Raw genomic sequence first — 13,706 nt, 5'->3', positions numbered from 1 at the left:
ATGTGAAGACTTCAAAAATCAGCAGTAAAGCAAAACTAGGGAATTAAAAAAAAAACCTCACAAACTTTCCTACTTGTAAACATTTATCTGAATTTATCTGAAGTTTTAACTTTAAATACATAATTTCAGATGTTCACGTTGACCAGACAGTAACAAAGGGAGTTAATCAAATATGAATCTTCTCCAACTGTCTTGTCAAACCAGGTAATGATGTCCTGCCAGCCAAACTCAGAGGGAACATGTGAAACAAATACAAAAGTAAACAGGCCTTAAGCTGCCCAAGGGAAAGTCAGCAAGATGGCAATTTCAATCATTTGGAATAATACTAAAGCAGCCTTAGGCTTTTCTCAGAATGGAAACATGTCACTGTTACTGCAATATTTCAACAAATCAGACTGCAAAAGAAAGGAACACTTATGTAATCGCAGCCGTGGAACAGCTTTACTCAATGGTGAGGTGGAAAATAATTAAGAGGAAATTCCCTTTTTGCGAGTAATTGAAAATGTACCTAAATAACAAAGACAAACAATGTTTCCTTAGAAATTTCGAGGAGTGAAAAAATCAAATTTAGGCACAGATTCCTTTAGTTTTGGTATAGGAGGCTTTAGGACAACAAAGATAAAGTTCTATCAAATAAAACTATGAACCTAATGTTCCTACAAAATTTATCAAATGTTGATAAAAGTTACATTCAGAGCTACAAACAAAGCAAAAAGTACTTCAAGAACAATTCTGCTGAAAAGTTTCATTAAGATGAATGGGTTGTCATATCATTTAACTGAGAAATCAAAAAATATTTCAAATATTTGGGGAACTTACCTAATCAGTAAACTTTCAGTATGTGTCTAGTCATGTAGCCATCTTTTAGTCAATCATCAGAAAATCAAAGGCAAATTGGCATGACTCAACCCAAACTTTAATACCGCATGATTGTGTCGTGTAAGCTTGTTTTGTGCGAGGGCTGCTGTGGTTTTAGCAGAGAGATTAACGACCGGACCTAAGCTGGCCTCCAAACCTTGCCCTGCTGATGCCTCAAGCCCTTTGAAGTCTGACCATCATACCTGGCAAAACAACAGTGGGAACTAGGCTGGTGTCAGATCTAATCAAGTTTCCTGCCTCAGCATAGCTAACTATGGGGTACACTAATTGGCCCAATTGCGGATTATACCTTTTGCTACAGATTCAAGACAATAATTTAGTCAAATGATGGTTTTTATCTCCTTCTAATTAAGATTCCAAAGTGGGAAGAAATAGGATTAGACAGGCTAACTTCAAAATTGTGTCCGTTAAAGTGGTATGCACATAAGATAGATCTCTGATAATATTGCATATAATAACATATTGCTAGTAACTAATGTGTGAAGATTTGGGAAAGCTTGATATAGCTACTGCACCTCTTACCATAAACATGTACGTTTTCCTGGAAAGGGTCTACCTCATAATTTACAAATGGAAAATGAACACTCATAAATATTCATTAAAAAACATTTTCATCCTGAATTTTAAAAAAATCCCTTTAGAATACATTCCAGTCAATCTTATTTTGATGAAGAATGCACAAGAAAAACTGAAACAGTTAAATGATCCTGCAGACTATAAGAGGCGGAGTCCCCCCCCAAAACTGCAATCTAATAAAACAGATTTGACGTATAAGGTTTTTTACTGATGAGGGCCAAACCATAAAGAGTTATTTAACTGGTGAGCAATCCAGAGATGAGAAAATCCATGTCCCATGCCCTTATTTTAAACTGTAAAAAAAGAATGGTCTAGTGATGAAAATCCTTTTTGGAGAAATTTTGTCATAAATCATAGGTTTTTTATTTCTAACTTTTCTTATGTAATTTGATTTTAAAGTGGCACTTTAAGTAGAGGTCAATATTTTTACCCTAAATTGTGTATATAACTAAGCAGAAGCTTTCAAAAAAGTGTAACATACTCAAAATATATTTTCATTTCACATTTAAGCTACGTACTAAAAAGTCATAAACTTAGTTGTACTTGTATAAAGCACACTGTTGCTTGTAACACACACTGTCGTGCTGCTTTATGTTTTTACCACCAGAACCAAACCTGACTGCTGACTCATCACATTCTAACTGCAGAAACCCGTTTTAGAAGACTGTATTCACATCCCTTCTTAATTCAGTTTTCCCTTGCTCCCATTTTCTTATTGGCCTCATTGCTCTAGTCAGCCTAGCTGTAGTCTGCCTCCCCTAATGGTATGAGGAAGAAAAACACATGTATTATAGATTAGTGAAATGTGTACAGGAAGATCACAGTAGGACAGTGATCTAACATGTTCAAAAAGGGCTAGTTTGTGTCAGTTCGGCTTCTAGAAAGCATATCTCTAACAAAACCTGAAGTTATTCAAAAGGGGCTGCAGCTAAGCAATGAAGGGAGAAATTATACAAGTGGGTCATCTACGCATGTCTAGGGCAACAGGTTGTTTCAAAGAGTTCCACTACATCCCTGTTTCCAATGCTTCTGCCCCATGGCTAATTCAATTCTTTTTACAGAGCCTCCTGCGAAGGTTTTTTTTTTTTCCTTCCAAATTACATTACAAATTAGAATCCCAAATACAGCTGACAGAAAAAATTATATTCTGAGTCACGATTCATAGTGAGGAAAAAACCCCCAAATATTCTAATTCATAGCTATAATAAATGAGAATTTACTATGCTGTGAAATGAGGGTGCACGCTTCTCTGCATTTCTGAAAAAAGTAAGAACATTTGTATTTTAAGGACAAACACAGACTATTAAGGTTTTTGTTTCTAATGTACTGCTCAAAAGCAGTTGTTAAAATGGTTTAATACCTCACAATGCCTGGTTTCACTAACTGCGTTCTCTGGGAAGTGAGAAACATTATAAAGGAATGTCTTCGGGAAAAAAGCCCTCCTTCACGTATTTGCCTTTAAGTGGCTTCTGAAGAGGATACCTCTAGTTGAGAAACTTCTAGCACTCATGCAGAGATGACCTGTATGAAGAACTGGCTGCCTGATTAACTATTAACTACTCTCAATAGGATTAGATAATTAAAGACATTGATGACCATTAATTAGGAGGAGGGCACCTTAATTTGTCACTTGATAGGGCCCTTTCAATGATTTATAGGTTAGGGCTACTTGCAATTGTGAAGGGGAGGGGGCAACGAAGAGAGAGAACCCTTAAGTTACCTTATCAAGTGGCCAGCTAAAAAGGGCAGAGGGTCAAATAAGGGCCAAAGTGGTCACTTAAGGGTGAAGTCCCAAACACCAAAGCAGTGCCAAGCCACATTGACCATCATTTGGTGATGGAGTAAAAAATATGCTAATTTATTGGTGGCAATTCTCTCTTTTTATGGTTTCAAGCAGTTAAGACAAGTGGCCTGCTTAAGAGCTTTTCATTTGAAAAGAGATTAAACAAAATGGTTTGTCAGGGATGCTTGGCTGTTTTATGTCTTTGTTAAAAAAAATTTGCCCAGACTGTACCGATGACTACCACATCACTCCGAAAGCCATCTTCCATCTCTAAGCATTACTTGGTTAATAAATACATCAGCTGTAATTGCTTAATAGTGCTATGTTCATTTGCTCTTTAGCAAGATTAAAATGAAATACATCTTTTGTATTACTGCCTTCTATCAGGACTGTCTGCATAAAGGTCACAGAAAAAAGTTTAAATTTAGTAGGAAATTTACTTAAGGACATTAGTGTAAATGATACTGTGTTTAAAATGACATAAAAGAGCGAAAGGTGATTTCAGTAATGCAAAGAAAATGGTTTCTGAATACTGATAAGGACACTTATCCCTCATACCACACACAATTTTAGGCAGCATTATACATTAAAATCCCTCTACTGGGGTAATAACATGTAGCTACTTTCCCACCCACTAACACAAGTAAGAGCAAGTCATTAACATTTAATTAAATATGCTCCTGACATCCTTAGAAACATGTCACGCTTTGTTATTGAAGGTTGTGGCCTACTTTCTATGTACATTTTAAACCAAAATAAACTATTTATAACGGACTGATTTAGTGCAGCAAATGAGACATTTTTAATTAGAAGGCATATTACAATATTTTATAAAACTGTTCTGAACAGCAAAACCAGAATGAAATGAATTTACAACATCTGATGCATATTTTATGTATTTCACAAAACGAAACATAAGAGATGGGATTAGCTCCACCTTTTGCGTTCTAAATAGTGAAACAAAACTGTTTCTCTTACCTCAATGGCGAACAGCTTCCTTTTTAATCTAAAAGCAAGGTCCTTCGTGTCTGACACATCACAGATCAAGCTATTAAGCCGAGGAATCTGATGTACATGAACCAAACCTTGTGGAAAGAAAGAGTAAAGGAGGGAAAAAAAATTAAGAAAACGCTGTCATCCAGATGCATAAATTACAGCAGAATCCTGTATATTTACACACACTCATCCTCCCCTTTTTAAACTGGAGCTTACTACCAGGAGCAATGAAGCAAACAGTGCGATTATACTCAAGTAATCAAGCAGAATAAGATAAACAGAAATCCTTGTGCGAGGAAAACTAATTGCACTTTGGTACAGAAGTACAGATGTAAAGAGGGATCTTAATACTTGTCAAAACTACAGCCGGTTTGTGTGTGATTTTCTCTTGTATTTACAGTAAGCAAATATGGCTATCACCTTGCATGCTGCCCACGGCACCACTGAGTGATCTTTATTTTATTAAATGCACCAGTAAGCAGCCAGCAAAACAAGGCTTATGGGTTACTGATAACCACTGAAGCTCTAATGAGAAGTACTTCGTTTTGCGCCCTGAAAATGACTTTTAAAAAGTTTCTGGAAAATACCAATTTAGATCATGCTTTTCAATAAATTTTAACCCCTATGCCATCCTAGAATAAATATGTTTTCTTCATGCAGGAGGCTTACATAGCTGTTCAGATGTTTTTACCAGTACTAGGTGCACTGCAAGCTCTGCATTCTGTCAGCTGCAACTCAAGCTGATTTTTTCTGACAAGGACGCTGGATGGTTTTTGTGCAGCCTAATATAGTTTCTGAACAACCTAAGGGTGATTTTCCACATCTGAAAACCAGGAAAATTCTACAGGGCTTCTCAATTACTAGCCTATATTTGCTATTCATAAAGCCAGTGTCTAAATGGAAATGCTGAACATTTAGAAAAGATATCTTACTTGAAAATGGCAGCTGTGAGAAAAACCCCAAACACTAAACCCCTAATTTAAAATAAGGCAAGTATTTTTTCAGGGTTTTATTTATTTTTTTAAAAGGAAGAATAAGGGAAGAAAGTTTCCTAAAACTGAAACACTTTCAAAAGCATAGTTTTTATGGGTACTAATCAAAAAAATTCTCAATAATATTAGAAAACTATTTTTACACTTTGAAACCTTCTATCCCTGCCTCCAGTCTGGTGACATACAATAATTATTTGTTTGGCTTTTGAGCTCAAAATATTATTATTATACATAGGAACAGCAGGTATAACACAAGGTTGCTTATATACAGTATTCTAAAAATTTTATTTAAGGATCATCTATATCATTCTTTTGTTATTTTATTGACTTTTCAACCATTTAAATTTGCAGGCAGCTTAATAAAATTATTAACGCAGGATTCAATAAATAATGCAATAATTTAATCAAACTTCTCCTGAGTAACGTCAAAATCTTCCATCATCTGCAGTAAATAAATCACCTTAAAAATATTCTTAAGCAAAAAGAATCCACAAAGTTAAAACCATTAAAAATATCTATTTTTAGAATGTTAAATTAAGGGTGCCTAAACATCACAAGCTATGTATATTGGCATATAATTTTTATTAAGTAGTACCAAAAAAGATTTAGCATGCATTTTTACAGGAAACCAGGAAATAACTGCTAAAACACACATTGTCTTAAAGGATCTCTTCAGTACTGAGAAAAGGAGTATCAAATTGACAGAATTATGTTAGCATAAACAAATGCCACATCACGATAATACAGTTGGAAAAATAATTAGGCAAATTATTCTAGCTTTTGTTCACGGATTGTTTTTCATTCACCTTTTTTCAGATAATGAAATGTGCACTATTTTCATAGTCAAAAAGATTTTTCTCTGATTTATTAATTACAGCCTGCATACACACAGTGGTGTCTCAACACCATCTTTGCTTCTTTTTCTATATATCCTGCTATGGAAAACACTGCCACATTCTCACATATTTACAGCACGTTTCGGATAAGCAGTTTACTTTCAACTGAAGGTTTCCATGGAACTACAGTAGTATCACAATAATAATAGCTGTAATTTATGCACACTCAGAGCACCGCTCCAGATTAGCTAAAACTGTTTGTTATTCACTGCTTTGGCTATGCATAACTTCTAATCTATCTTTTAAAATTTAAATAGTTCTGCTGCAACAGCTAACAAAATCTTTGGGAAACAAAATGCAAGATTAAACACTATTACACATTTTGAAGATAAATCAGTTGAAAGGCTACATGACTTTTAACCAAAACTAGTTTCATATTTTACATGCCACACATATCCACATTCATTTTCTTAAATGGGTAAGTGCTATAACTTAAAGCTGAAAAATAGAACATTATTTTTAGATAAAGTTTACATAGCACATCATTTAGCAGTTTATTCACCTTAATATAATACATGTTTTTCCGTGTTCTCTATTTAAAACTTGGCAGATCAAAAGTATTGATTTCATGACAAGTTCAGCTCACTGGTCAGATGATTGCCAAGCCTCCTCTGCATGTGAATTCCCCAAAGCCTGCCTGTTGAGATGTACATCTGATTGAGCCATGCCTCAGTAATATGGCTTGACAACATGCAAGGAGTTGCCATGTTTCCTTTGCAGCCTTAATGCACTTTACTGAAAATTTTCCTAACTCAAGACTGGTTAGCAAGGAGAAACATTTAAGAGGTATATTCTAAAATGAAATCAAATGCTACTTTATAGCAGATACCCAATTGGAAGGTAAGCCGCTAAGTGCCCTAGAAACACTCAGGGCAGACTTTTTGCATTGCTAAAGATGGAACTTACCGTGGTAATCCTTGTATAATGGATTGGTTTCTCTCTCAGAGCCAATAAATGATTCAAGACCAACTACCATATCTGACAAGTTTGTTACACGTTCCATAATTGCTTTATTCTGTAAGACATGGAAACAAAATACACATCCTATGTGATGAAAAAGGTAATTAATGTTCATAGAGTAAGACTTGGTCTTCTCAATGACAAACTGCAGGGAAAAAATAGGTCATCAATACTTAGAAATTACATTAGAGGGCTTTTTTCTTTAAAAAAAAAAAGACCTGAAATTTCTGTCTAAAGAAAACATACATTTGACAAGGAGAAACCACAAAAAGGCTAACTCAGCACTAAATTCATATTTTCCTAAATCTTCAGAACATAAGCATTTGCTCATATCAGAGATATTTACAAGCTATGTGGCAGTTAAGCTCCTCTCACTGACTTCTACTATGAGTCAGATGCCCAGCTTTTGTTTGGGTTCTGAAAACCTTGTTTTTTAATACACTTAGGCATAATCACCTCCAATATTTTGAGCAAGCACAACTCACAAAATTATTCATTTTGGTCATCAGTCAAACAACATGGAAAACCAAAGCATTTTCTCCAGTATTTTTCTTTCTAAAAGTTCCTCTCTACACAACATATGAATGTAAAGCTTCAAGTTGCATTACCATTTCTCAATATATTTGTGATTTGTAAGTGATGCGTTATGTCTTGTGCAACAATGTACCATCATGTGCCTTAAACAAGCTGTTTTCCACATAGTTTTCTTTACTTAATTTTACATAGCAGAAAGCAACATTCAAAGGTCACAACAGAGATCTTCAGAGGTAACTCAGGACAAAATGTTCTTAAATGCTTTGATGATGTCAGTACTTAATGAGCAAAAAAAAGAGGCAAATCTGTGCTAAAAAGCAAAACATTTCTTTAAAATAAGAAGTAGTTATCTTAAAGCTGCCTGGACAGCTGGTATACTCTTGCTCTTGATGGCTGTAGGTGCTATACCCATCATACCTTCAGGGGTATCAAGACCAATCACCTCAAAATACCCATTCCAAGTATGAAGAATTAGCTCTGTAGCTCCAAGTTACAGTTTTGTATTTTTTATTAATTTTAAAGCATTTTGTACATTCTACACTTCTTTCATAAACTATACGACCGATGCTTATTATGAAAGGTCAATTTAAATACTGGTAAACTATTTGATAGTAACAATTTATAAAGTAATTAGGAGCAGAGAGACGGGAAACATCCCTAGATATGTTAGAAAAGTCTATGCATTGTACTAACACACTGGTTTGTTAAAATGGTGATCAATACACCAATTGCTTTCATGAACCCACATTTCAGTAACAGCATATTTCCTAGCCACAGAGATGCCTATGAAACAGATATGAAAGATGAACGTTTCCTACTCCCATCAAAGAATAATCTGAATTCTGTTTTTTTGACGGCTACATAAAGTAAGCTGTGGCCTGTTCTGCATAGCCCAATCTGCTCAGGTTACAAGGCCTAAATCCACTGATCCCATGGTACCTTTACACCCCCTCCCTTCTCCACCTTATGGGCCAGATGGCATTAAATCCTGGGGACTGGTCTCTTTTCAAAGCCGCTACTTGTGCACAGGCCAAAATGATCTATCCCCATGGAATCAGGGAACTTCAGTTTTACCTACAAAGTCTCACGATGGATAACGATAAAATAGTGCTATACTACAGAATTTCCTTTCTGAGGAATAACATAAGTGATCTGAGGTAAAAGAACACTGCCTACACATCAGTCCCTAAACTTTGTTATTATATCCACCCCTGAAATACTAAAGCTGACTTGCAAATCGCAAATTATTTCCTTTCCTAGGAAGAGAGAGACAGTATACTACATTTTAACGGAAACTTTTGGTCACATTATTCTACAGGGGCAATCACATAAAGGTGGTATAAATATAAATCTGAAGTAGCCAGTGACCTCTGCAAATCCACAGACCAGAAATTACCGTATTTTGCCAGTTCTTCAGCAGGCTGCTGGATGTTATTTGTATAAGCAAGAAATACAAAATTGTTACATAAATAAATAAACACTGATGATTTCTGGAAGCTAACCTAAACTCTTGGTATAGAGAAGATATTCTATCATTTGAAAAAACATTTGTTGTTCATTAACATTTTTGCTTGCTGGTTTTGATGACAATGGGTTACAAAAACTGTGGATAGAAAGATGCTCAACCATCAGCAAGGTATCTTCATCAGTAACAGTCCTGCAAATCATAAGAATAGCATCTTTCCTATTTGGTCTTAATTCTGGAAAGATTAAAGTGAGGGATAGCAATTCAGTCTTTGCCTAATGATACATACTTCAATATGTTGGTTTCAGCTCTTCTCCTGAACAGGTTTGCTTTCTTAAATTGTAGTCTGTTTGCCCATGTTGATTTTGTTTTTGTTTTAAAGTGTGTTAAAATATTCTCCTGGCTTAATGCAGTGTATCTTGGGAAAAATTTTGCACAGTGAATCGCCACACCAAATAGACATTTGCTTATGTGGCATTGTTGTCATAGATCTGTATCTATCATGTATTTTCTAGTTTGCAGTGTTCAGCACATTAATGTCCAATCAAAGCTGACGTCAGCACACAGATAGTTGTGATGTATGGCATACTGACATAAACACACAAATCATGTTGCCCCATCTGGGCCTGAAAATTTAACAGAGCTCCAGATCTTCCTCCAGCCCCATACAAATCTACCTCCTGCTTCTGGCATAAACTTGGCAGCTCTGGAGGTGAGCCAGGACATGGTTAGGAGGGAAGCCAGGAATGGGGAGATTCAGGGAAAGAGTTTGTTGGCAGCTAGAAGAGGTATTGTTTTAAATTACACTAAGAAATAAAAAAAAGCCCAACTCAGTCCTGGAAAGTTTTCAGTCTTGCTAGGTGTACTGCAGTTTTTCTAAATTAGTTAGTTCAGCCAAAATGTAATTATTCTAACAACATGGTAGCAACCCTGTTGTGCAGGCTGGGCTGGGCATCCGTTCTATATCTTACTTTGTGCTCGCTGTTTTAGACAGACATTTTCTTTTAAGCATAAACTTGCAATATTTGGGCTCAACCAAAGTGTACTTTCAAAACAATGTCTCAAGAAAATCCATGTAGCTAGTTGGATATGTAAATGGGAACTATACATACGTGTTTAACCAGCTTTTGGGAAGGGTAATTATGGAAAAAGATTGCTTTGTCCTACTAATTTATTTGCAGAATCTACATAGCTTTGAGTAATTATTTGTGCGTGTTTAAAAATACTTATTTACAACTAAAGCAGTTCAAAATGTATCATCTTCTGTGTCTGAGTATAAAGCATGGTATTCTACCAACACAAATATATGTATAGCGTGTATGCTCAAACTTACATACTGAAATTAATACTGTGTGTTTCTACTGGATTGAGCTCTTAATGCACCACAATTTTATCATCACTACTATTAATCAAATCAATCTTGGTTCATCTGGATTCCATATTAGGAAAAAAATCTGTCTTTTCTACTCTGCTCTAATTTCTAGTTCTCCTCTGATTTTCTGTCAAAATTTTTCTAACACCCAGAGATATGTCCTCCCATTTTTATGTCAGTTTCTAAAGAAATCAAAAACCTCACAAAATTTATGTAATAAAAATATTTAAATTCTCAGTCCTTGCGCTGCATTAAGTAAAAGTCAAAGAATGCAAAATCTTCTTAGAATGGCTTAAACTTTTCTACATAGTACATATAAACAATCTCAAAATTTAAAACGAAAGTAAAAGGCTCATGTTAAAGACCTACAATGAGATCCAACTAGCACCTGTATAAATACATTAAGCTCTTGAATCACATGGGCTTCGTATATTTGCATTTGTATTCTGATCAATACATTAACATTAATACTGATTTATATATTGAATTGAAAATAAGGTATTTTAAGACTATGTCTCCTTTCAAAGTGACATTAGGCCTATATTTTGGTAGAGGGCTATATTTGACTTCTGTACCTTTACATTCTGGTAATCTAATTCCATCATTGATTTTATTTTAAAACATTTAATTAACAGTTAATACATTGAATCCTAAAATGGGTTTCATTACCTAAAAAACTACTTACAAACAACTGCTAGCACTGGGACAAAACCCAGTTTAAATGGTGAGTGGCATACATTCCGTATGACAGCACAGAATTTAAAGATGAATTCAGATACTCCCCCCAAGTCTAGGTAAAACTGTACTTGTAGGCAACAATTTGTGTTGTTACCAACAGGTGAGTCCAGTAATCCTAACACTTCATCTGAAAGAAGGTCTTAATAATAAACAGCAAGCAAGCAAGTTCGTGCAGAGTAATAGGAACCTTATGAACTTAAAGCAAATTTTGGTGCTTGAATTTTCAAAAAAAGCTCAAAAATTGGTTGTGCCTTTTTTGTTTCTGTTACATTCTGTCATACAGCTGAAGTAAGCTTAGTACTATAACGTAGGCAGCCACATTGGACTACAATGAAACACTGGCTGGATAGTCAATAAATGAAATAATTCTTGATATTTTCTGAGAGATTATCACACGATGATGTGGTAACGACTTCACACTATACAAATATTTACCACTTGTCATTACTACTTAATCTCCAAAGGATTTTAAATTGAAAAGATAAATTACTAATATTAAGAAACATGGCTTAAATATTTATCACCATTTGCTAATAATTACCACTCAGAAAATCACAGAATTACCCATACATTTTATTTTGGTAAAAGAAGTTAGGTATTAGGCCCTTGTACTACTTTTACAGAGAGATATGGTTTGTGCACTTTTTCATTATTCACAAATCCCGAAAATAAAAGATTAATAACCGCTCTGCCAAAAAGTGTTATATCAGTAATTAACAAAGACTGTAAAGTATAAAATTTTATACTTATTCTGACTCTAAGTTGATTAGCACTGTTCTCAGTGCTTGCACACACCAAATCTACTAACTGAACTTTGAATTTTGGCTCCAAAATGAATGTACACTCAGACCACTGGAATACAAGACAAGCAACAGTACATTAACAAATTTTGGTATGTAGAAATCTGTATCAATATCACAAGAAAACTGAATACAAGCGTGATGTCTTTGCTGGAAGACAGATATCCTAGAAATATACTTCAAAGATTTTCTACAAACTACAATGCCTCCAGTGATGAGAAATCCGCATTTAGGGATTCTGACTGATTAGGCATCTTTTACCTTTGAAGAACCTTACTGACTATAATAGAACTTAAGTATAAATATCCATTCATATGCCTGAAATCACAGAAGCATCAATTTTGGTTGATTTGTTTATATGTACACTGTATTACATTAGCTAATTTCAAGCAATGAATAGTACCTTTGAATAATTTTATACAAGTTACAGAAGCACAGAAAGGACATACAGTGAAGACATGAGCAGGTAATTAGATGCAACACACTCATAAAAATGGGAAGGGAGTAACAATGTATCTGTTGGCCAGTATGTTACATGATGTATTAATTCCAGGTTTTGGTTGTTCTCTTAAAGTTGCTTTTAATAATGTTTTTCCTGATAGTCTATATAAACTCAAGAGTCTTTCAACTGTGAAACTAGTTAGAATTAGTATTTTTGTTTCTTAAAAACTCAAAACATTTGAGCCCTGGTTTCCTTAACTTACACCTGAAACACTGTCACTGCTATGGGAACTCTGCAATGTTATTATCAAATGTATCAGATGAAGGCGGATGACACAGTATCCCATTAAAAAATTCTGGATAAATTTTCAGGAAAAATAATCAGCCAGGAAATAAAAACTGAGTATCACACACTAAAAAAAAAAAAAATCTTTGGATCTTCACTGAAGATAGATGGCCTGGACTTGTCTATTACTTGAGCTATAAAAGAATCTAATGCCAGCTAACCTTGGCACCCTACAAAATAAAAAGTATGTCTGTTGTGCCATTGGAGGGAAGACCTACAGGCCAACAGTGAAATGAGTGATGACTCAATATAGATAAAACAAGCAAGTCAATAACAGTTGCTGCTGAGGCCTACAAAAACAGAAGTGAGAACAAAGACTACATAGTTCAAATCAAACCTTCCATCTCTTGATCTCCAAGTGCTTTACAAAAGACAGGCAAGTGCTGCATTCCTCATTTACAAGTCATGTAACAAGCACAAAGATGTCATGTGAGTTGTCCAAAGTCACAAGCCAGTCAACAGTGAGCTGGGAACTGAACTCAGCCTTTCGTTGAAGCCCTGTCCAACCCCCTCTATTTGAGGTTTGGTTTAGGAGGCTGCACCTATGGCTTTGGGGCACCAGGAAAATATTTGGTGGTATCATGAAGATGATGTGGGAGTCAAAGCCCAGAAAGCTGGGTGCTGAAAATCCTGTTATTATCTGGCTGAAAGAGGTGACAGATGTACAGGGTATTAATGGGTGACACTTTTTGAGCTGAATCCCTGTTCAGTGCTTTTCTCTTCTGACTATTTCCTTAGCATTCAGTAGCTGAAAGCCCAAGCTGCATGTGACTATGAACGGTTCTGGGGTGCAGGGCTCTTGCATGAGTCCTGCTGCAGTGGGCACATGAAATAAGCCTGATCGAGCTCTTCTCCAGCGAAGGGTGAGGAGCTGGGAAGAAATTAGTACAAGATCTGGGCTGAAGTGAGCCCAGCATCTCCCCTGAAC

At 35.4% G+C, this 13,706-nt stretch overlaps 1 protein-coding gene across 1 annotated transcript in view; it reads right to left on the bottom strand.

Annotated features, from left to right (window-relative positions):
- ELP4 (elongator acetyltransferase complex subunit 4) overlaps positions 1-13,706 on the bottom strand; it is a 157,934-nt gene that overhangs the window by 81,411 nt on the left and 62,817 nt on the right. The window contains exons 8-9 of the mRNA XM_050897013.1: positions 7,029-7,137; positions 4,217-4,323 (exon numbers count right to left, since the gene is read on the bottom strand). Of these exons, the coding sequence (XP_050752970.1) occupies positions 4,217-4,323; positions 7,029-7,137 (216 nt within the window). The remainder of the gene's footprint in view (positions 1-4,216; positions 4,324-7,028; positions 7,138-13,706) is intronic.

Source organism: Gymnogyps californianus, chromosome 5 (assembly GCF_018139145.2).
Source record: "Gymnogyps californianus isolate 813 chromosome 5, ASM1813914v2, whole genome shotgun sequence".
Taxonomy (NCBI): domain Eukaryota; kingdom Metazoa; phylum Chordata; class Aves; order Accipitriformes; family Cathartidae; genus Gymnogyps; species Gymnogyps californianus.
This window is presented reverse-complemented; position numbering and strand designations above follow the sequence as displayed.